At 36.8% G+C, this 25,511-nt stretch overlaps 2 protein-coding genes across 2 annotated transcripts in view; one reads left to right on the forward strand and one right to left on the reverse strand.

The window, feature by feature from the left end:
• The window catches only part of LOC145669992 (uncharacterized), a 66,743-nt gene that overhangs the window by 15,810 nt on the left and 25,422 nt on the right, over window positions 1–25,511 (reverse strand). The gene's annotated exons all lie outside the window — the stretch shown is intronic.
• LOC145678941 (uncharacterized) lies at window positions 20–20,143 on the forward strand. The gene is made up of 3 exons (XM_081749547.1): window positions 20–110; window positions 18,683–19,933; window positions 20,076–20,143. Exons 1-2 carry the CDS (start codon window positions 20–22, stop codon window positions 19,774–19,776), a joined length of 1,185 nt encoding a protein of 394 aa, XP_081605673.1. The 3' UTR covers window positions 19,777–19,933; window positions 20,076–20,143.

Here is a 25,511-nt window from a genome sequence, read left to right on the forward strand (position 1 = left end):
GGAAAAGAAAGAGATTAGAATGAAAGATAGTTTAGGAAACACTGTTGTCGTTCCTACGGATCGACCGAACATAATGCTAGTGAAATTACCAGTAGAAGAGATTGCAATCGGTGAATCAGGATGGCCGGTGGTGGATCGACCCATGCTTGACCCCAGTTTAAATTGTCAAGCTGCCTGTGCAGTGACACCTCTCCACAAGGGAGGGGTTAACAGGGGAGATCAGCTGGATCCACTCCTGGGCACCGAATGCAATGTCTCGGAGCAAGAGATTGATTCATATATTGCCACTCGGGATGACTTACCATTACCGATTAAATCAGGTCTTCGGAAATTATTAATAAAGTACCGTTCTCTTTTCTCTGAGTACCCACGCCGCGTTAACGCGCCTCCCTATAAAATACAATTGAAGGATGAAGAACCAGTTGTTGGACCATGTTATTCCGTTCCTCAGGCTATACAACCTGAGTTTGAAGCAGAGTTGAATAAATGGTTACGGTTGGGGATAGCAATAGAACAAATGTCTCCATATCGAAATCCTATTCATGTCGTCCGGAAGGCCTCTGGCGGTGTACGTCCAGTTTTAGATCTGAGGGCTACCAACTCAAAAATTATATCTCCACAGGTGCAGGTAGAACCTATCAATGAGTTACTACACCGTGTTTCGCAGGCAATGTGGTTTTCGTCGTTTGACGCGTCAAGTGCATATTATGGGATCAGTTTACACCCAGACTCTTACCAATGCACCAGTTTTGTGTACAAGGGAAGACAATATTGCCTTACTGTTCTGCCACAGGGGCTGAAAAGTAGTCCTGCTGTATTTCAATCGGTAATGACAAAATTTTTTAATGACTCAACCCGTTCTTTTGTTATTTTGTACTTAGACGATGTACTAGTAAAATCAACTATTGAAGAAGAGCATTTGGCTCATTTAGAGAGAACTTTCGAAATCTTTAAACAAGCAAATTTTTCATTAAATTTCAAGAAATGTAAGTTCTTTGCACGGGAAATCAAATTTTTAGGACATATAATTAGTGGCAGAACAATAAGGGATGACCCTCGACTCAATGAGCCAATTCGTTGTTTTCCAGTACCGAAATCCAAGAAAGCATTACAGAAGTTTTTAGGGCTTATAGGATGGAGGCGAAAATTCATCCCAAACTTTTCTGGTCTCACTGCTAATCTGTATCAACTCCTGAAAAAGGATCAGAAATTCGTACTGAATAACGAAGCCTTGGAAACTTTCAATAAACTGAGAACTCTTCTTAGTAATCCACCTGCATTAAGTCAGCCGGATTTTTCCTTGCCTTTTCACATCCATAGTGATGCGTGCATGGAAAATTTGGCTGGCCTACTTGCACAATATCCTTCAGATAAAGATAATCCTAACGTCATTGGATATGCCAGTCGACGGGTGAAACCCTATGAGTTGTCTCTTTCAATATCTCAGCTGGAACTCCTGTCAGTCCTGTTCCTCTGTGAACATTTTGAGCAGTATATCATGGGTCGTACTACTTATGTCCATACAGATAACGCGGCAGTCACACATGCATTCACCCAAAAGAACCTTGAGCCACGAACCACCCGCATTCTATTGAAACTGCAGAAATTTGATTTAATTTTTCAACACTGTCCAGGCAGAGAAAATTTTGTAGCCGACACAATTAGTAGATACCCACCGGAGGTATTGCTTGAGCCCGAAACACATTATGTTCATTTTTTAACCAAAACGCAGGATGCTGATATTAATCTAGACTTTATTCGAGAAAATCAAATAACAGATGAATTATGTAAGAACCTGTTAAAGCAATATGAAAACAACCGTAATCTGGACAGAGTAACAATGTACTGTGGGTTAATTTATATTAAACCTTTGCGTGTTCAGAAATGGCTCTTAGTGATACCGCAGAGTTGTATACCCCAAATTATCAGTGTTGTCCATTCTACCGGTCACTTTGGAGTTCAAAAGTGTTATCGTTTTTGTCGAGCTATATTTTATTGGAAGAATCAAAAAACCACGATTAAAAACTTCATACGAAATTGCATAGAATGTGCCGAAACAAAGTTTACAAACCGTGCTATAGCTAAGCAGGAATATCATATTCAAGCCACCGTACCCCATGAGACTCTGGGGGTGGACCTTATTGGAAAATTGCCACCCAGTCAGGGATATTATTATATTTTATCTCTAACAGATATTTATTCTCGTTTCGTTACTTTCCTTCCACTGAAAAAGGCTCATACTAAGGAAATAATCACAGTATTAGAGAGACGATACTTTCATCTATTGCCTTACCCACAGGAATTCTTATCTGATAAAGGACCACAGTTCCAATCTAAGTTATGGCAGGACTTTTGTAACAAATATAAAATTAAACATAAGAAAACTTCCAGTTATTCCCCGCAGGCTAACGGCGTTACAGAACGTAGCCATAAAGAACTCAATAGATTAGTTAGATTATGGTGTCATGAGGATCAAACCACTTGGCACAAGTACTTAGTCAAAATTCAGGACCTTCTGAATAATTCATATTGTTCCAGTATTGGCTGTACGCCTGCGGAACGCTTTCTTAGTTATTCTGCCGTTGATAGCTATAGGAAAGTGTTCCCATGGCCCAAAGAGTTAGATTCCGTAGATAACCGTTTCCGATACGCTGAAGTAGAGGTAAAATTAAAAAGTCATGCGAAACAGTCGTCAAACGCTATAAATCTGCAAGAAGGGCAATTAGTGATGTTGAAACTGCATAACTTATCCTCACTTATAAAGCATGAGTCAGCAAAATGGATGAAAGTCTATACCGGCCCGTTTTTAGCAGTTAAATTATTGAAAAATTGCGCTGTATTACACAATCTAAAAGGTGAAAGTATCGGAACTCACAATTTCCAGAATCTTAAGCTTTTCAACTGTACTGAGGACAAAAAACGGGAACTTCTATCTCAATACCCAAAGTGAATGTTACACTGTCTCATTTGAGTGCATGAGAGTATGAGTGAGTAGTTAGTTTATTAGTATTAATACATGTTAATTCTATTCAACAAAATTTTGTTATTCAAACAAAATTTTTTTTAACGACGCCGGGGAACTGTAATATGCCATTACAGCCTAACGATATTATGTTTTTAATAGGAGGGTGCCCGAAATTTTTTGCACCGACTGTACTTGACGTTTAACAAAAAATGTCTGGCTGTTCATATAATTCGTAATATTGTTCATTATTCTATTTCAAATTAACATGGAAAAACTGTAAAAAATTCATTGGGAATGATAGTTTTGGGAATCAATATCTTTATTTATATTTTAAATTAGTTATAAGTCTTGTATATGGATGTGTAAATGGATTATTACAATTCTTACGGTGTCAGTGCTATCCGAAAATATAGATCCACTATTGGACGGAACTTCCCAGATCAAATAACCAATCTAAAATTCGACAGAATTTTCAGGACCACCCTTCACCTCTCTTTTAGATACCTAGGTCCTTCTAAAATCTAGTTTAATCCAGATTTTACCAAATTTTATTCGTTTCAAAGCCCCACCGCCAAAATGCTTAGTTTTGATTGGCTGATAAACCCACGCTATGATATTAGGGCGCAATTATTCCATTCCATGCCAAGAATCTTACTGAAGACGCCGGACTAAGATCTTCCCAGGATATAAAAAGTCAAAAGGGAGCTCGAAAAGCTGCAGTAAAAGGTAAAATAGTATAATAGTTGAATAAATACCGTCCAGGAAGCTATGGAGCCATAAGTTGCAGATTTTTATAGTAAAAAACTGGACTAAAATCTTAGTGAAATATAGCCAGAACCACAGGACGCCATGTCAGATGTAAATATTTAGTGTGGACAGGTTCGACGTTCCGTGCATTTAATTTGGTGTGCTAAACTCTTCATTTGTTTCGATTCAGAAATTTCAGAACAGTGATTATCCTTTTCACCCCTCCCAATATCTTATACAGCTAAGACCTGTCCGAGTAGTAATTTATTAATATAGATAGTAAGTGATTTTCTTACTAATCCACATGGCGGTATTCTGAGTTTCGTAATCTTTAATAACATTAGAATGATGGCTTAAGTTAACTCTCAGGGCTCCTATCTGACTCCCAAATTGGGAGTACGGCTTCCAGCGGGATGAGTTGAACATGTAGTTTGTTCCGGGTTCCTGCCCCTTCAGGGCAGGGGTCCTATTGTTAGCTAATACTCCGATACGTCCCCTCGGGGGCATTGATTAAACAGTTAAGAATGTGATTTAGTAACTACAGGGCCAGTTGGCCCTGTTCTTTTCTTTCCCTTTCCTTTCGTTACCTTGCATAGAGCCGATTTAAAATGGTGAAATATGAATGTTTTCTGTGTATATTTATTAGTATAACATGTATTAATGGTAGTGACGATTGGTGTGTATTGGCATGATGTGTCTTGTAGTTTAAGTAGTATGTGTATATTTGTAATCTAGAATCAGTGGTAGTGGTAGTTAAGTGATGAAAGAGTGTGTGAGATGGTTGAGTCCGGACAGTGTAGTCTTTACTATGCGATAAATTTTATTACTCCGTCAAAAGTGAACGTAATATAGTATAATAATTCCGTGTACAAGGTCACATTCGGTTGTTCAAGGGTTGATTATATCATCGCTAGCCTCTAGTGTCGAAAGTCAGTACTAACCGTCATTCTCATGTCGACGTGCTTAGTGATTTAGTTTTCATGGAATTGACCTTTCTTTTCGAAATAAAACCTAGAAGGTATAATTCACAGCCCATATGAATGTACAGTTAGGTCAAGTGACCCAAAATTAATATATTCTGAAAGTTTCAACATTCTGCATAGTCTAGAAATCGAGATATTTAAGTAAATAAACAATCCGTAATTTCTTAACAGAAGTCGGGCGATATGATGCTAGTTCTTCGCTTTGAAATTATATTAAATGTTCATTTTTCTTCGTGGCTGCAGAATAATTTCATTGTTGCTGCAGAATTTCATAAACATTAAATATTATCGCGGATAATTCTATTTTCGGTGAACATACGTAGGATTTTTTTTTCTTCGTTCTTAATAAAGCTACCAGGTATTACATAGTATTGTGTGTGTGGTGAAAAGTCCTGAGTTCGAGTGAGGTTGTCGTGCGGTGATCGGAATGGGAAATGTTTGCAGTGATTATAGATGTTAAAGTGTTATGATGAAATGTGTATATAGGCTGGGCGTAGATAAAGGAAACAGGGTGTTTGTAGAATATAGCGTCGTGGCAAATGATATGAATATTATATGAATATTAATAAGTATATGAATATTGTAGTAAATGAATATAGAATATAGGACACCCATATAGTTAAATATATAGTAGCCCAGTGAATACTTCGCCGCGTGTTGATATATAAATATTGAATAGATATGTGTAACTACAAACATCTCAGGTTCTGACCCCTGCACCATGATATCACGCGGACCGGAGGGCGATATATAGTCGGACTATGGTAATACTTTGTAGTTTTATGTGTTATAATAATAATCAACCATAGTAATACCATCTGATAGAATGGGTAGCATCATATAATCGTTGACTAGACATATTGAATACTAAATTATGAAAAGACAATAGTAGTTATACAACAGGGCTGTAGTGAATCATATCTTCTGGTCGGTTTTAAAATAGAATATCCTGCTCCGTGAGATTTTTTTTTCCTTCACGTTACCTACTCAGGCTAGCTTACAATGTTCATGGAGGCGACAGCTCTGACAGGGTTACAGAATCAAAACAATTAATTATTGAAATTTATTAATCGCGTACCCGGATGTCGACCCCTAGTCCCTTTAAGTATTTTCATTTCTTTTCTTAGTTTAATTAGACGAGGGAAATTAACGACATCCCAGACTGTGGCGTGTCTGCGCAGGGTAGCTATCGGTGAAGTTTGGCAATAGAAATCACCGATCCAAAATTCAGTTTATTTAATTTTTTTTTATTTTGGCAAATCACTAATTAGGGATATCTTAGCTATTACTCTAGTTTCATTACTGTCCTCGAACCTCCTTAGTTCTTCTGAGGGGTCGAATATTTTTTTTTGTCTTACTTAGAGATTTCAAAATTAGGGACGAAGTTACCAGGTCCCTTTTCCCCCTCTCCTTTTAACCTGCTGGTCTGGGCCGGATACGGGGATCGGATTTCAATCTTACAAACAAACTCTTGTGGGATTGGGATCTGATGGACACAGAACTTGCATCCTTGGCAGCAGGGCGCCCCTTGAGTCTGCGTATTTGAGTAGACCAACCCCTTTTGGCATGTTAAGAATATTTTGGCTATGAGTTGTTATATATTTAAATTCGATCACTCTTCTGAGTAGTGAGTAGTACTTTAATCTTTCTCCTTTCGTTGGCGCCGCTTTCTCTCTCTTGTCTCGTTCTTCCTTCTTACTTCAAGATTTTTTTAAATTTTTTCAACCTTCCCCCCCCCCAAGATTCTGAACTTGTTACTTACGATTTATTTAACATACAACTCTGATCTGAAATTACCAGCTGAGATGTTGCAAGACACGATTCATGGATAGAGTAGATAATGATTGGGTCCTCCATCACATTTTGACCTATCGCCGAAATGAACAAAGACTTCATATCTGACGACACTTCAATTACGTTCTTTCACCGTCGTCCCTTTAAGGTTTTTTTGTAATCCGTTGGTCACTTTCCTTTCTGTTTTGGTTTTCGATTACTTTGTAGTTAACCTGGGCCCAGAAATTGTATTTTAGGTTATCTAGTTATATCTTTAGAAATGCTCTGTGTTACGTGCCTGCCTTCCAAAGTTTTTTTCCATGATTTAAGCACGAGTTGATTATATAAAAGTGTAAAATTTATAGACGCGCGGTATCAGGTAAAAAAAAAAAAAAATCGATTTTCTTTTTCATATGTAATGTCGGAAGTCGTTTGTTTTCTTGGACAATGTTTCCAACCTTTTAAAAAATTATTGTTGGGGTGATTAATTTAAATGTGTGCGCATTTATAATAAATATATATATATATATATAAAGAAATGAATACGTCGAATGTATATGTACTTAGTATGTGAATATGATTTTAAAGTAGAAGTTTGATATTAAATGTATTATGAATATATGTAAGAGCGCTCGTGTCTGTCCCCCTAAACGTGTATTGGTTGCTATAGTTACAAGTGAGTTCTCCGACGAATGTAAGAATGTAGATTTTGTTAAGAATACCGCCGTGCACTTCAGTAATTTTCCTTTTATTTTGAATAAATGTAAATGACAACTTCTGTAATTATGTAATGGCATGTATTGAAAAGTAACGGCAGGTCAAAACGTAACTCATATCACAACGAATATTAACCCTGAACTACCAACCTAAAGCCATTGTGGAAAGTGCACCGTGAATCCTTCTCACCTTCATATGTATCCTGTGACTTGACCAGTTTTTTTTCCATCCTCCATTTGAACCATCATACTCCATACACCTGTGGAAGATTTTTTTTTTTTAAATCCGAACCATGTATACATATATCCAAAAGTGATCTAAAGGAAAGGTCTCATGACGTGTCCCAGTGTTGAACAAATAAGTAACTTGAAATTACTCAGTTAATAAATTCGTGAATGGACTGTCTAAGAGGAGAAACATCCTCTGGCGAAAGTGATTTTCAAAATTCCTAAATGGGTATAAACATCGCAGTGTGCGAGTGCAGATATAAACTACGAAGAGTTACAAACTAAATATAGTCGATGAATGGTTTTTGTAAACCAATAGTTATATATATATATATAGAGAGAGATATAAATAAACACAAACTAAGTTAAATGGAGCGAAATGTTCTGGACACTACGAGTAGTGCGTGATTGGTGATTTGAACGCTCAAAATTATTGATATTTCATTTTTCAATGTGAGATAGAGACTCATACAAGTTTTAATGCACCTAAAAGTTTTTTTTTCTTTCTTTCCTCTTTGTCCAATTTTTTTTTTTAAAGTGAAATAAGTGTCTCCTTTGCGTATGTCGCGAATCCTAATTTTGATTTAGCATGCCTAAGATACAATATATGTAATTATTTTTATTTGTCAAGATGACTGAATATATAAAATTTTACTAGAATATAACACTATGTACTCTATTAATATATAACCAATAACTTGTGCTTGTAATATTTTCTTCATAATTATCTGTTTGCCTTTTCTTTTCACTATGGATGTAATAAATTATTTGTATTTTTGTAGTTAGTTGGTTTCCGTTAACTATATATACACTGTCCTGAGTGAGTGAGCGTGTGAATGCATGATAGATTTAATATAAGTAATTTTAGTGATATCCTTTGTCATATTAACATCTGTAATATATGTGACATGTTTTAATATATGTGTTAAGGTAAATAACCTAGGTCATGAAGGACCGCTACTAATGGTTTAAATCGGCTCTAGGAGTGAAACAAAAATAGCAGGATGAGCCTAAATACGACATCTTTCTTCCAGGAAGTTGAAATTCTTATTGATGCGATACATGAATTCATATTGAGTTTATAAGTCTGATTTTTTTTTTTCCTCTTGGCTAATTCATATGTGTGGTCGATCCTAGAGAACAGAGTTCAGATGCTGGATGGTTATCAATCACCGGTTGGAATAACAGTACAAAGAATGATTTCACCTTTCTCGTTTCCAGGTCTAGGTCTGGGCAATCCCACGGTCGTGGTGCCTGGAGCTAGGTCTGGGTGGTATGAGGGAACATGTGTCTATTCCGAAGCATTCCAAAGTTGATTAGTCGTTAATAACATTTAGAATGATTCACCTTTCAGCGACTTTCCCGACCTTTTACTATATTTCCGGAATTATCCAGTAATCTGTTTCTTATTAAAATACCCTATTTCTTTTCTTTCTTCTTTTCCTACCTCCTTCTTTTACCCTTCTACTTTCTTCTCTTTCTTTTCTATTTCTAAATGAAAGAAAACGGAGTCATGATTGAGAGTAGTCGCTATTGGCACGGTCAATAAGTTGTTTAGATGAGTTTTCTTCGGGAGTCCGATATGGAATAATCAACAATAACAAGAAAGTTTATTGGAATTTACTTTATTGGAAAAATAATTCGGATTTCAATCAGTAGGTGATGTTTCGTAATCGTCCTCGTTAAAGAGAATTAATTTTAGCGACTTCTCTCCAGTACATTTGGCACTTTATTATTATTATTATTTTTTCGTTTTTAACGTTTTCTTTCAATATTGGCTAACCGTGACAGGATCTGTTGCCCTGGAAACGGCGGTTTCTATGGCAACGGATTAACGTTTTCTTTCATACCTTTGAACCACGTGCTTCCCTTGTAACTTTTAAATTAACGCGGAAATATCACACAATGTAAATATATACAGGGGAAAACCGTTTGGCACAGTAGCGTAGCCAGGATGTGTGTTTGGGGGGGGGGGCAAGTGCTGTTATAGGCACATATAGAAAAATTACAAACACAAAAATATATAAACATAAAAATATATTAAAAAATTACAAACATCAAAGTACCAAAATACATTGCCGGACCTCTTTGGGGGGCCCCGGCCCCTTTGGGCCCTCCTTCCCTACGCCACTGGTTTGGCATATTCTAAAATACCACCACACTAGCAGTGTTGGCAATTCAGTTGATATTTTCAACGAGTCTCGCGTACTCTCTTGTGCTCACTGACCCCATTGGCACCTGCTGAGACTCGAACTCCGGCTTATTATTAACTTACAAGGGTCGCGAGTTTAGCCATCCCATTCACACGTCATACAGAATATGTTAAAGAAAAGTACTTTTTACCCACCTATATTTGGTCATGCTAAGTCAAGCACTGAAAGATGTTGCACACCTCAACCGTAGCTAACTGCTGATGATTTGAAAATCTAGAATCTAACATTTTGTTTCTTAACATCTTATTTCGAACTAATAGGAAGAAAAAATGCGTGAGTCGAGTTTCATTTCCTGTCGATAAAGATAAGCGTTCCCGATAAATAATTTATGCGATTACGTCATGTGCTATTGTTGTTTCGTGGTAATGCAGGTCTGTAGGGTGATAAACATTTCCTGTGTTTCTTGCATTGCTTACATTCTTTGTGCTTCGCTATGTCTTTCCCTTAGCTTTACGCATCGATTTCATTTGGGAGAGCTCACGGGGTCGGTAACAGGATGAATGTATGTCACGTAATGAAGTACCGCGATCGAATCCTAGAGTCAAGATATCACGAGCAAAAAAATAAAATGTATAATATGGTATATTAGTGAATTTGGAGTACTCCAAATGTAATAGATGCATATATGTTTATGTACAGTCATGTCCAACATGATTGTCGCATATCTATAACTGTCTCCTTGTAACAATATAGTTTCATAATGATTTTCAGGGGTACTTTTAATACTTATACTATGTATATAATCGGGAAATATGTATTTGTGATAATTTTCATAGGAAAAGAATTATAAATACGAAAATTAGAATGAGTAAAACAAAATGTTGGTAAATGGACAAGAAAGTTTTATTTTCGTTTTATTGCTCTTATTTACTGCTCATTTAACATGAAATTTACCACATACATGTCTTTGCCGATTGTACACATACTAACATTATAAGAAATACCGGGCGAATTCGTTATCAAATTATATTCCTACAACAACACATTTATAGACATGCGACAATAACTTTGGACGTGAGTGTACATATTTCAAACTGACATGCCCAATTTCGTTGTATCACGATTAACGGATGTAATTAATCAATGTTATTTTGTGAACTATGAAAGTAAACATCACCAGTATTGTCAAAATCTTAAGACAAAAAATTATTTCAAAAGTTTAAAAAATCGAAGCCATAATACTTCGCTACATGCAAGGCTAAATCAAGAACTTAAGGAAAACTAAAAATGGATCAAAAGATTGCAATGTTGGCCAATAATTAGTTTTTGGACCAGGGTCCACAAAATTTTTGAACGGCCCCTACATCGAGTTTTCGTATTTTCTACGGAATAAGTACATCATACCGAGTTAAGTGATAGTTTGGGTTTGGCTACACTATATGTAGTTCTCCAGATATAAGGCCTATAAGAAAATTTTTGATTAAAATATATTGCATCATTTGATCCAACAAAAAGGCTTTTTTAAAATTAAAAACCTAAGTTCTTTTTCCACTGCTTTTCTACTTGGGAAATTTTGCACTTTTTAAAACATTTTAATTTTAACGAAGGAATATCAGTTCGTTCCACATTAGTTTTCTCATTATAACATGGAAAAAGCAATCAATATCTACATTATGAAGTAAAAAAAAAGTTCAATAGTCATGGATAACCGATTATTCGATATGAAAGAAATAGGGCAAATCGGTGGACGGAAACGGTTTTCTAGTTCGAACAAATTGTTTCTAGAGCTGTTAGAATCGTGTTCTACGACAGAAATGTTTCCTGATACTTAATCGTTAGCAATTAACTGTTCTGAAAGTGTCGTAGTTAAGACTTAGTGGAACAAATTATCATTTAGAAGTTGTTGAGCTGTTAGAATAAGGAGGAACAGATTACGAGGAAGAAGTGTCTACCATATATGTTTATGTACACTCATGTCCAAAATGATTGTCGCATATTTATAACTGTCTTCTGGTAAGAATATAATTTGATGATGATTTTGCAGGGTACTTTTAATATTGATACTATGTGTATAATCGGGAAATGTATATTTGTGGTAAATTTCATAGGAAAAGAATTATAAATATGAAAATTAGAATGAGTAAGACAAAATGTTGGTAAATGGACAAGAAAGTTTTATTTTCGTTTCATCGTTCTTATTTACTGCTCTTTTGACATGAAATTTGCCACATACACGTCTTTGCTAATTATGCACATGCTAACATTATAAGAAATACCGGGAAATTCGTTATCAAATTATATTCCTAGAACAACATATTTATAGACATGCGACAATAATTTCGGACATGAGTGTACATACTATGCATTAAATTCAATAAAATTCGAGTAGTAGAAGGTTAAGAACGGTATACCAAAGTTTTCTGTTTCAAATTGAATTTCGAATTAAAATAAACTTGTAGAAGCATTATTTATTGATTTGAAGAAAGATTTGATACAATCAAGCATAACGTTATAACAAAAGCTAGAGAATATATGGTTCACAGCTTGATTTAAAATTTATCTCATATGTCATAATGTTTTGACAAATGGGAAAGAAAACAATGATGTTAAAATATAATATGGTGTTCCAGAAGAGTCCATATTGGGACCGTTACTCTTTTTAATCTATGTGAATGATGTACATCAACTTAAACTAAGAGGTCGAATGATTATTTGCTGATGATAGTGTTATGTTTTGTAAGGCAGACACTACAAAGTAATTGATACCATATATTAAGAAAGACAAGTCTACATTGTATTATCATTATAAGTATTCTGTCAACATTGGCAGAACGCAACTGAGAAGCTTCTTTGCTCATAGTCTTCCGCTCACTTCTTTGTCACCAGGGGTGCCCAAAGAGGGGGGGGCTATGACGGAAACTTCGTCATTGAAATATTTTGGGGGGTAAAAATCTATATAAATATGTTTGAGGAGTGTAAAAATTAATCGAAAAGATTTTTTCATGAAAAAACACCTACAGATACACAATTGGGGGGTGCATCATCTACATAAGGGGGTGGGCACCACTGTTGTCACTGCCCTACTTTTTCACCTAACCTAACAAGAGACATCACCCAATTGTCCGGCTCCAATTTCAATGATTTTTTTTTTTTTTGCTCATAGAGGACATGTATGTGTTATTTGTTATGACAAATTTTTGCCATGGAGTAGTAATCGCATGACTTGGCCTAACTTTTTGGCCCCTGGGTCCCTGCCTCAGGACCCATGGTCCCTGGCCGGGGTCAATGACCTAGGGGTACCTAGGACCACCCCCTAAAATTTGGCAGGGGTACATAGGACCACCCCCAGGACCCATGGTCCCTGGCCTGTGTCAATGACCTAGGGGTACTCAGGACCTCCCCTCTAGATTTTGGCAGAGGTACATAGGACCACCCCTTAAATTTTGGAAATTGCCAAATCTAAAAATTGGGTGTGGTAGCCTAGGACCACAGTATGTACCTCTATCAGTATTGGGTGTCTATGTCGTTCCCTTTTATGAGTAAAAAATTGCCAAAAATTCAAATTTCGGGTTTTTTTTTTGACCTAATTTATCCCCTTTGATGAGGTATTATTACCCTATATGGTTATATGTGCATATACAGGGGTTCATTACCTTTCATAAGACATGGGTATATTGCTGCACCCCTTGAAATTTTTGGGAGGTGTACCTTGGCCCACCCCATCAATTTTGGAAATTGCCCAATTTAAACATTTTGGTACAATAGTATGTATTACTATAAATTTGGGTGGTCCACTTCGTTCCCTTTTAGGGGTACAAAATTGCCAAATTTTTAGTACAACCACATGTTTGGTTTTTTTGGCTCATTTTATTCCCTTGGATGAGGTCCTATTACCTTATATAGTTATATGGGTGTATACAGGTGTTTATTTCCTATTGTAAGACATAGGTACATTTGTGCACCCCTTTAAAAATTTGGCAGGAGTGCCTTGGCCCACCCCTTAAATTTTGGAAATTGCCCAATTTAAACATTTGGTATAATAGTATAGAACCCTAATATAGATCACTATAAATTTCGGTGGTCTATCTCGTTCCCTTTTAGGGGTACAAAATTGCCAAAATATAAACGTAAGCAGTACGTTGTACCACGTGTTTGGTTTTTGACCTAATTCATTTTCTTGGATGAGATCCTATTACCTTATATGGTTATATGGCCATGTATAGGAGTCCATTCCCTATTATGAAACATAAGTACATATGTGCACCCCCGGGAATGGTACCTTGGCCCGCCCCTTAAGTTTTAGAAATTGCCAAATTTAAACATTTGGTATCATAGTACTGGACCCTAATATATATTACTACAAAATTTGGGTGGTCCACCTCGTTCCCTTTTAGGGGGCATTTTGTTCCGCTTTAGGAGTGAACATGGATACCTTGGAATCGTCCCGAGTTTGATTCTTGGAAATGTTGAATTTAACGTCCCCGCGAAAACGGTGAGAAATGATAGGACGAAACATGAACTTACTTGACTGAGGATTGAAGCAGGGACCTCATACAGTAGAGACAAGCACTGAGCCATCGTACACGTGTGTTGATTACTATGCAATGGTCCCGAGTTTGATTCTAGGTGTTAGTTTCAGGAAATGTTAACGTTCCCTTGAAACGATGATGAGAAATGAGAAAACATCATAAACTTACTTGCTTGCGGATTGAAGCAGAGACCTCACACATCAGAAAAAAAAACGCTGAGGCACCATGCCAACTTCAGTGCAAGCAATTTTTGCGTATGAAAAAAGAACATGAACAGATTATGTTACATTACTACACATTTCTGCTCGTTGTTACGCATAGAAGCTTGTTATTTTGAAATTGCAGAATCTGCTTATACTACATCAGCATTTTTTCTCAGCTGACGGACTTTTAAAGCTCAACTTTACATTTATGTCAAAGACAGTTTCGTAACATATCGATGAGTGTTACATTTTTTCAATCAAGTTTAAGAAAAATGAATCACATTTTAGATGTGGTAATTTGAATGTCGTAAGAAACTAACGAGTCAACGGTATGATGTCATTATCAAAATTGCGATACTAGATGTCGTAACGATTGATGTGTAAGGAGAAAAAACGTGAATAATGTCACAACCAATCAGATTGCTTCTTACATCACGTTTCGGCTCATGATACATGATGAAAGCTGTGTTTTCATTGGTTCTCCGTGATGTCATTGATTCATTTTCCTCGTTTCTGATTGGCTGATAGTGTTGTCACTTTATAGTTGAACCGTTTCAGACCTAAATAAATTTCTTAATTTCATTTTCAAATCCTACTTCCACGAAGATCTTGAATGAACGTAGATGTACCTCTAGTGACAGCGTGACTTTACTCCGTTCCTTGAATTTGAGGTAAGTATCGACTGCGTTTTCTTAACATCAATGGAGTGCTTTTGCATGAGGATAACATTGTTATCATTGTTTTATTTTAACACGAAATATTTAGCAAATGGAAGAATAACCCTCACTTACTTGACCGGGGATCGAATTAGGAATCCCACACATTAGAAGTAAGCACGAGAAAATTGTTGATTTTGGTTTAGCGTCCCTTCAGTAGTGGGGTGCTAGGAATACAGCTTAATGTTGAATTTGAGCGCATACTGGGTGTTGAACCCGGGCCACATCCCACACATTAGAAGTAGGCACGAGAAAATTGTTGATTTTGGTTTTAGCGTCCCTTCAGTAGTGGGGCTAGGAATACAGCTTAATGTTGAATCTGATCGCATACTGGGTGTTGAACCCGTGCCAGAGGAACGTAACGCTAACCACTTAGCTCAGTTTCTGAAAGTTACCATTAACGTAAACAAAGAAACTACGCACGATTTTGTTCCCTACAACGTGAGACGTGGACTTGCAGTTTAATGTGGGATCTGATCTCCCGCCGAGAAACGAATTCGAGTCTTTCTTGTCTTAGCTCGAGAAAAGCAAGCGCATGAGATTTTGTTTTCGTTTCATGTTCGTCATACGTTTTAAAGTTCAGTGTCAGAGGAAAAATGCTTACTACTACAATGATTCTTTCAGCACAGTTAGAAAAACAATTTCATTCATTCTTTTTATCACTACAGAAACTTAGGTCATTTACATGTTGATGTTGGTCCGGGTTTGATTTCCAGTATGACGACAATAAAACGTTTCAGTAGTAGAACTATTTGAGATATGATCATTCTTTTAGGATTGATCGTGTAGTCATTTTGATAACGTAGTGATCTCTGAATTCAATTTAATTCGTGCTTTTTTTTCTCTTTTCGTTTTAGATATTTGTTTTTCTTTGCCTATTCCTTTTTTGCTTACCTTACCTTTTTCCCTATTTGAATATGGCTACTTCTGGCTTTACTGTCTTGCGAGAAATCAATAGACATTATCGGCGTTTTAATCTTGAAGGACGAATGCTGGAAATTCAAATTAATGCTCCGACCAGTGGCACCGATATTGTGGAGTGGGTTCAGACCTCCTTTCAACAGATGTTGGATTACTTATTGGAAAACGTCGACGAATCATCGATGGTTGGATTATCGATTTTATCCCACGATGAGAAGAACAAACCGTTTTATCTATCTTTCCGGCATGCAAGTAATTTGACACTGGAGACTTTATGGGCATCCTTTGATCGCATTCTTCAAAGTAACGATAGTTTTCTCATGAACGAACCGTTCATTGTCCATTTTCATCATGTGGATGTGCCCCGTGGATTTGGATTGGTGCGTCGAGGTCTTTTATCAAACGACGAATTATCAAAGTGCAAGAAAGGCATTCTACGAGTAAAAAACACCGACAAGAAATGTTTAACGTATGCAATTGTGATTGCTATTGGCCTAAAGAAATATAAGGATACGAACAAGAAACTGTACAGACAATATCACAACCAGAGCAAGTGTGTTGTTATTCCAGCCGTACATGAACTTTTGTCCAGATCATCAGTGAATTTAGACCATGGGGGATCCGTGGAAGAATTACGACAATTGCAACGCTACTTGACAAATTATAAACTTACCGTATACACTAGCTTTTCCGGAGAAGATATTCTGTATGAAGGGCCTGGTGGCGAAGACAAAATTCCAATCAATTTAATGTGCATCAATTCTCATTATGACATCATCACGTCATTAACGTCTGTTTTTTCTACCAACTATTACTGTGCTGCATGCCACAAAAAATATGATCATCGTAATGCACACGTCAAGAACTGTTCGGCCATGTGCGAGAAATGTTTGCAGAAACCGCCATGCAGTAAGACCAATACGGAGAAGCAGTGCCTAGAATGCAATCGTGAATTTTATGGTGAAACATGCTATACAAATCATCTGACTCTACCATATCATAAAGGCCAACCAATATGCAAGATGGTGAAACAGTGTGCCAAATGTCTACGCATTTATTCGTTTGTCCATACAGGGGAAAGAAAACATGATTGTACAGATTATTTTTGTAATGTGTGCCATAAACACGTTACGTCTACCCACCAATGCTACATGAAGCCTGATACGATTCAATTAAAACCTGGAGTTCCATCAGTGTTACATGCCAAGAAGGCTATGATTGTCTTCTATGATATCGAAGCCACACAGGATACTTTCTTCGATGAAGACACGTTCATTCATAAGCCCAATTTACTGGTGGCCCAACAAGTATGTTACAACTGTGTTCAAGATGAAGATATACATCATCCGTGTGAAGTTTGTGGACAGCGAGAACATATTTTTCAAGATGATCCGATCAATGCCTTTCTTGCGTATTTACGTCAACCACGACCCAACATCAAACTTATTGTATCTTTGGCACATAACTGTAAGGGATATGATGGTCATTTTATTCTTAAATCTTTAGTGGAAGAACATGAATTGAAACCTACTTTGATCTTGAACGGAGCAAAAATTTTAAGCATGAAAGTGAATCACTTATCGTTTATTGACTCTTTAAATTTCATGCCAATGGCTTTAAGTAAATTATCCAAGGCATTTCATTTACCCGCGACCAAAGGATATTTTCCACACTTTTTTAATACTGCTGCAAATCAAACGTATGTGGGAAAATTACCGGACATCCATTATTATGGTGCAGATGAAATGAAAGTGGATGAACGAGAGAAATTCATGACATGGTACAACGAACACCAGAACGATACGTTTATTTTCCAAGAAGAATTGGTAAACTATTGTGTCCAGGATGTCAACGTACTTCGAATGGCTTGTATATCTTTCATGACCACTTTTGAACAAGAAACTCACGTCAATCCTTTCCTGGAGGCTATCACTTTGGCGAGTGCGTGCAATTTAGTATTTCGACGAAATTTCTTAAAACCCAATACTATTAGCATTCTTCCTGCACGAGGATACCGTCACAGAAACAATCAGTCACGGATTGCTTTGCAGTGGCTTGCCTACATGGAAGAAAAAGAGGGTCATTCAATTCAACATGCTGCGAAAGGAAAAGAAGTTTATGTTGCTGGTTTTCATCTGGACGGCTACTACCAAGATCCCAACACTAAAGAGGAACACGTGTATGAATTTGAAGGGTGCAGATTCCATGGATGTCCTCTATGTGTCCCTACAGGCCGTGATCAGCCCATTTATGAGAACTCCGAAGAAACAATGAACTATCGCTACGAGAGAACACAGCGTAAAATGAAGTTATTACGATCCATGGGATATAAAGTACATGAAATGTGGGAATGTGAATTTCGTCAAGTGTTAAAATCCAATCCAGCATTGGCCTCTTCTTTAAGCACACATCCTTATACTAATAAGACACCATTAAATCCAAGAGACAGCTTCTATGGTGGCCGTGTTAATGCCATTAAATTGTATCACGTCGCAAATGAAAATGAAGGCGAAGAAATAAAATTCTTGGATATCGTTTCCCTGTATCCTTATGTGAATAAATGTGGACGGTATCCAATAGGGCATCCACGAATATATCTACAGGGAGATCCAGAAATGCCCGACATTCAAGATGTCAACGGATTGGTCAAGTTGAAGATTTTGCCTAGCAGAAATGTGTTTCATCCAGTGCTGCCATTTCGCTCAAATAAGAAGTTGTTGTTTCCACTTTGTGCTACCTGTGCCACAGCATTAAATCAAGATTCTGAATGTACACATTCGGACAGTGAACGAAGTCTAACAGGAACATGGGTGTCCTATGAAATTCAAAAAGCCATTGAACTTGGGTATCAAGTCATTGAAATTTACGAAATTTGGGATTACGACATCACCGTATATGATCCAGAAACCAAGACTGGCGGATTATTCAGCGAATACATTAACACATTTTTGAAATCTAAGCTGGAAGCTTCTGGTTGGCCTGCCAATTGCGTCACCGAAGAAGAAAAGCAGCAGTATATTCAAGTGGTACAACAACGGGAAGGCATAACTTTGGATGCAGCAAATATAATGACAAATTCAGCACGTCGTAGTCTTGCAAAACTCTGTTTGAATGCCTTCTGGGGACGACTCGCTATAAGAGACAATTTCAGCCAAACGACCATCATTAACGACCCCAAAGAACTGTATCAGAAATTAACTGCTCCAGACATAAAAGTCAACCAAATTTTACCTGTTAACGATTCGATGTTATACCTTTATTGGCAGTATGAAGATGATGTTCCAGTACAAAATCACAATGCTAATGTTGTCCTTGGAGCATTTACAACGTGTCAAGCTCGTCTGGAACTCTACAAATATTTAGAACTGCTGCAAGAAAGAGTATTATATTTCGATACAGATTCCGTGATATTCACGCAGCGACCATCACAGCCCACAATAGAACCAGAAGTATTTCTTGGTTCAATGTCAAATGAACTTGAATCAATTGGACCAAAAGCATACATTAAAAAATTCGTGTCTGGTGGCCCAAAACAGTACGCCTTGGAAATCTACAACCCCGACACGAAATCAACCAGTTATGTATGCAAAATTCGTGGATTCACACTCAATTATACTGCAAGTCAAAAGTTAAATTTTAATAGTCTGGAGCAAATGATCATAAATCAATCGAGTGAAAAAATCTCCATTAGCACGCCGCACAAAATTTACAGAACCCACGATCATCATCTTGTCACAAAACCTGAAGAAAAGAAGTACAGTTTCAACTATAAAAAACGCCGATTAATACCAGACACATACGAGACATTGCCCTATGGGTATAAAAAAGCCAGAACAGAATAACAGCCATATTTTTCCCTAATCCCACCAACATCACTTCCCAAAGACGGGGCAAAGAATCAACGCAACACGGGACATGCTTCAACGATGCACGAGCGGAAACAAAACTCAGATGACATCACCTTGCAGAAACCCGTGGAGAAAAAAAAAAGGAATTCAGGTACGTCCCATTTGCTTTTCTTTTCTCACCTCACTCTCTCTCTTGATCAGTTAGTTCGATGTTAATAATCTGTTTTTCTTCTTTCACAGGAAACAAATAAATATTACCATGTATATTCATATGTTTTATTTTCTCTTTACAGAATTTGTACCCGTCACGGACACGTCTTCCTTTGAAGAAAAAAGAAATTCTGTATTCTGTTTCACATGCTAAAAATAAATGTACAAAAACATGATTCTGTGTTTTTATTTCACATCCTAAAATCAAATTCTTTTTCCTGTACTGCGATTTCAATTTCTTTTTTCTGAATCAGTTTACCGGTAAAATAAATCAATGTTTTGCGAAAAAAAAAATCAAACTAAATTTTTGTTTCAGAAAATTTTTTGTGTACGAAAAAAAAACTGATTCAGAAAATTTTTGTGTACGAAAAAAAAATGTTTTTCAGAAAAATTTTTTGTGTACGAAAACAAAATTCTGTTTCAGAAATTTTTTTTGTGTGTACAAGAACAAAAACTGTTTCAGAAAGTTTTTTATGTACAAACAAAATTCTGTTTCAGAAAAATTTTTTATGTACAAACAAAATTCTGTTTCAGAAAAAAATTTTGTGTGCAAAACAAAAATCAGTTTTCGTCACGAAACTGCTCCGACTAAATGAATCGATTCATTCTGATAGTGTTGGCAACACTGGAAAAATTTCGGTAAGTATCGCTCAGGCACTGAGTTACAGCGAACACAACTAGATTCGAACCAGCAACCTTAAATGTCTGATTCATCTCTAAATACAGCCAACTAAACAATAAGATTATGTGTATACGTCAATGCTTTGCACTGAGTCAGCAATGTTTTCTTCAAGGTCAAAGTTGCACACGAAGTAAAAAAGATGACAACACAGATCTTCTATCTTTCTATATGAAACATAAACCTAGTATAAACTGCTCGCACTGAAATGTGTAATGTAATATAATCTGCTCGTCTTCTTTTCATACGCGAAACTGTTCGCACTGAATGGAGTACGGCGGCTCAGCGCTTGTCTCTAACGAGTGAGGTTCCTGCTTCAATCCACAACGAAGTAAGTTCATGTTTCCTCCTATCATTTTTTCATCATCGTTTCAAGGGGACGTTAAACTCAACATTTCTTAAACTAACACACACAAAATCGAACTCGGGACCATGACATAGTAATCAACAAACTGAACTTCTCAATGGGCCATGGTGACTCAGCTCTTATTTCTGATGTGTGAGGTCTCAGCTTCAATCCGCAAGCAAGTAAGTTTATGATGTTTTCTCATTTCTCATCATCGTTTCAAGGGAACGTTAACATTTCCTGAAACTAGCACCAAGAATCAAACTCGGGACCATTGCATAGTAATCAACACACGTGTACGATGGCTCAGTGCTTGTCTCTAGTGTATGAGGGCCCTGCTTCAATCCTCAGTCAAGTAAGTTCCTGTTTCGTCCTATCATCTCTCACCGTTTTCGCGGGGACGTTAAATTCAACATTTCCAAGAATCAAACTCAGGACGATTCCAAGGTATCCATGTTCACTCCTAAAGCGGAACAAAATGCCCCCTAAAAGGGAACGAGGTGGACCACCCAAATTTTGTAGTAATATATATTAGGGTCCAGTACTATGATACCAAATGTTTAAATTTGGCAATTTCTAAAACTTAAGGGGCGGGCCAAGGTACCATTCCCGGGGGTGCACATATGTACTTATGTTTCATAATAGGGAATGGACTCCTATACATGGCCATATAACCATATAAGGTAATAGGATCTCATCCAAGGAAATGAATTAGGTCAAAAACCAAACACGTGGTACAACGTAATGCTTACGTTTATATTTTGGCAATTTTGTACCCCTAAAAGGGAACGAGATAGACCACCGAAATTTATAGTGATCTATATTAGGGTTCTATACTATTATACCAAATGTTTAAATTGGGCAATTTCCAAAATTTAAGGGATGGGCCAAGGCACTCCTGCCAAATTTTTAAAGGGGTGCACAAATGTACCTATGTCTTACAATAGGAAATAAACACCTGTATACACCCATATAACTATATAAGGTAATAGGACCTCATCCAAGGGAATAAAATGAGCCAAAAAAACCAAACATGTGGTTGTACTAAAAATTTGGCAATTTTGTACCCCTAAAAGGGAACGAAGTGGACCACCCAAATTTATAGTAATACATACTATTGTACCAAAATGTTTAAATTGGGCAATTTCCAAAATTGATGGGGTGGGCCAAGGTACACCTCCCAAAAATTTCAAGGGGTGCAGCAATATACCCATGTCTTATGAAAGGTAATGAACCCCTGTATATGCACATATAACCATATAGGGTAATAATACCTCATCAAAGGGGATAAATTAGGTCAAAAAAAAACCCGAAATTTGAATTTTTGGCAATTTTTTACTCATAAAAGGGAACGACATAGACACCCAATACTGATAGAGGTACATACTGTGGTCCTAGGCTACCACACCCAATTTTTAGATTTGGCAATTTCCAAAATTTAAGGGGTGGTCCTATGTACCTCTGCCAAAATCTAGAGGGGTGGTCCTAAGTACCCCTAGGTCATTGACACAGACCAGGGACCATGGGTCCTGGGGGTGGTCCTATGTACCCCTGCCAAATTTTAGGGGGTGGTCCTAGGTACCCCTAGGTCATTGACCCCGGCCAGGGACCATGGGTCCTGAGGCAGGGACCCAGGGGCCAAAAAGTTAGGCCAAGTCATGCGATTACTACTCATGGTGCATGTTTTCTATTTTTCTATAATTCTTTAAGAGTTGTGATGTAGTTATTAGATATTACTGCAGAAGTCCCCTACTACCCTTTGTAAACGGAGCGTTAATGAAAAACCAACCATGTAGATACATATAAGGCCTCGGGGGAAGTCGTATGGTAGGTATGACCTTGACGGTAGCCATCTTGAAATCCGCCATTTTGAATTAAGGTCAAGTTTTTGAAATGGGAATAGGTAGTATGATACATAATTTCGGGCTAGAATTTAATCAAGAAGACAATGGTGAAGTTAGTTTTAAGATACGCCCATTTGGGGAAAAGTTAAAGGCATATTAATTGTTTATACTTACTATATGCGTAAGTCCCTTACCTCCGCTTCTAACCACCGTATTAATTATAATAAATGGATAAAAGTTTGTGTAATACATATTATGTCTAGGGGGAAGTGATACGGTAACAGAGTTGGCGTGGGTCAATGAAAACGACCCACGACCCACTGACCCACCACGACTCACTCTGACCCACCACCCACCATGAACCACTCTCATCCACTGTGACCTACTCTGACTCACCAAAATCCATCATTATCAACTCTGAACACGATCCACGGCCTCTTCTGTACTGACTAAAGAGTTTACACTTGTAATAAAACAAGACTGACATTGTCACTAATCGGAGTTTGAATTTCTAGTCAATCGCTCAAGCACTACTCTGTTACAATAACGGTGGATCTGACCTTTACGATATAAACTGGTAAAGTGTTTGTCAGTGAGGAAATTGAAACAGTTCGAGGTGGGGGGAAATTACTGTGTGCCTAAAATATACTTGTACTAAGAGAGTATTCTTGCAAGTGTTAACTTCTCAACACATTGCAAAAGAAACTTCTATTCGCAGGAAAATACCCCTGTACAATATGGAAAAGGTTATGGTTTCTCAGTTCACAGTATTTTTCTTACAAAAGACTTGAAAAACCAGTTTTTCATAGTGTATAAAGGTGCTCGGGTATCCTATGTGAGAGCATCTCCATAAAGTATGCTCATAATTGTAATTTGTGTAATCACTAAAACACCACGTTAAATTTAAGTTACAAATATGCATAATTGCAATTATTATGAATATTTATTCAAAGTAGTTTACCTAAAGCAAAGAAGAGACTTACTAAAAATTAGGTATAAAGTTGAATAACACAAATAAGCCATTAGTAATACAAGTATACATTTTCCATAATTCGTAATTTTCCACCTTAAGACAAATCTGAAATCGGGTTTATTTCCTGTTGGTAACTTTTTTGTGGTAAATCATTCGCAGCGGAATAATGTCCATCCTTCAGACAAGAAATAACTAGCTCGTCTATTTCGAGCTTGTCTAGCGGTGGGCCATTAACATTGATGAACAACAAGTTAGACAATGTTTGAGCACTTAGTCTATTTCTAATATCAGTCTTCTGTAAATTCATAAGGGGAAATCCACGTTCGCACTTCTTCGTGGAAATCGATAATACTTCTACCCGATTTCTGCAACTCCTCATCGACAATCTGCTTGTTAGACTTAAGTCTGATTACGATTTTTCTTGGTAAGTTTTGAAATTCTCAGCAAGAAGTATCTCTCTCTATCACCATACAACATCTTTCCCATATCGACCATGTCAGTTGGCAATGTCGATTTATGGAGAACAGAAACTTCATCTACCATGCCTTCGATAGGGAATCTTGTGAATAAATTATCAATTAAAGCCTGATAAACTGATGATTTCTTATTTGTTTATAAATTTAATTTTTGTAATTACACATGAAGGTTTGATGCCATTACCAAGTTCCCTCCCCGTCTAGAAAGCGAAAGGGAACGAGGTTCAGAGGTAAATGGGAATTTCCCTCCTTCTTCCCCTTCAATTACCGCAGTGCTGTTTGCCATGTGCCAAATTACGATACATTTCAATTAAATTATCATAATGTTGAATTATCTTTTCAGTGGAAAAAAGGATGAAATTTGAAAGTTTCAAATCAAGGTACCGGTAAGTAGACCAACGTAAAGGGGGAAAATAGTGTAAAATTTTCCATACAATTATGCGTACAATCCAAACTTAAAATTTCCGTGTAATTAAGCTTACGGTACAAATTTTATGCCTATTTTTCTCACAACTTTATGGGTTGATTGCCCTGTGCTGTAAGCGCTCCATATAATAAACATAAGCTTCAGCAATTATTATAGTAGAAAGCAATGGATATATGAAGCCAAGGACATTATTTTTTGTTTGATTTTTTTATTAAATAACATCGATCGTTTTCGATCATTTTTACAAACAAACTCACTACCAATTTTCAATATATAGAAAGTATCCCTAACATAAAGGAGAATTTTAAGAAATGCTAGGACACATTCTGTTTATTTTCAATAAAGAGTTAATACACTGAATTTCAGCTCCGTAAGTTTAACGGTTTTGCGAGATACTCAATTTTTTCTCAAAAATTCGGATCCTCACTACCTCCTTAGGATATTATGCATTATAATGAAAGCAATATAACATCCCAGTTTGGATTAAGCCCTAACTATATACGAAAAGTAATTGATGATCAGGCACACACAGTTACGTTCAATTTTTTATATAATAATTTATATATTACAGTGATCCAAAAATGTATTTTTTTTCAAGTAGTTAGCTCCTCTAAAAACTCATAGATCTCGAAAGCCAAGCAGTAGTATAAGTCCTATTGCTATTATTACAATTAAAATTATCAATATCCAAACGTGCCTGAAGTTCATTTTTTCACTTGGTTAGATATACTCACCTCAGGTAAGTAGACAGAAACAAATGGAAAAGGAAGGGAA

Source organism: Thermobia domestica, chromosome 2, assembly GCF_964235325.1.
Source record: "Thermobia domestica chromosome 2, izTheDome1.hap1.1, whole genome shotgun sequence".
NCBI classification, from domain to species: Eukaryota; Metazoa; Arthropoda; class Insecta; order Zygentoma; family Lepismatidae; genus Thermobia; species Thermobia domestica.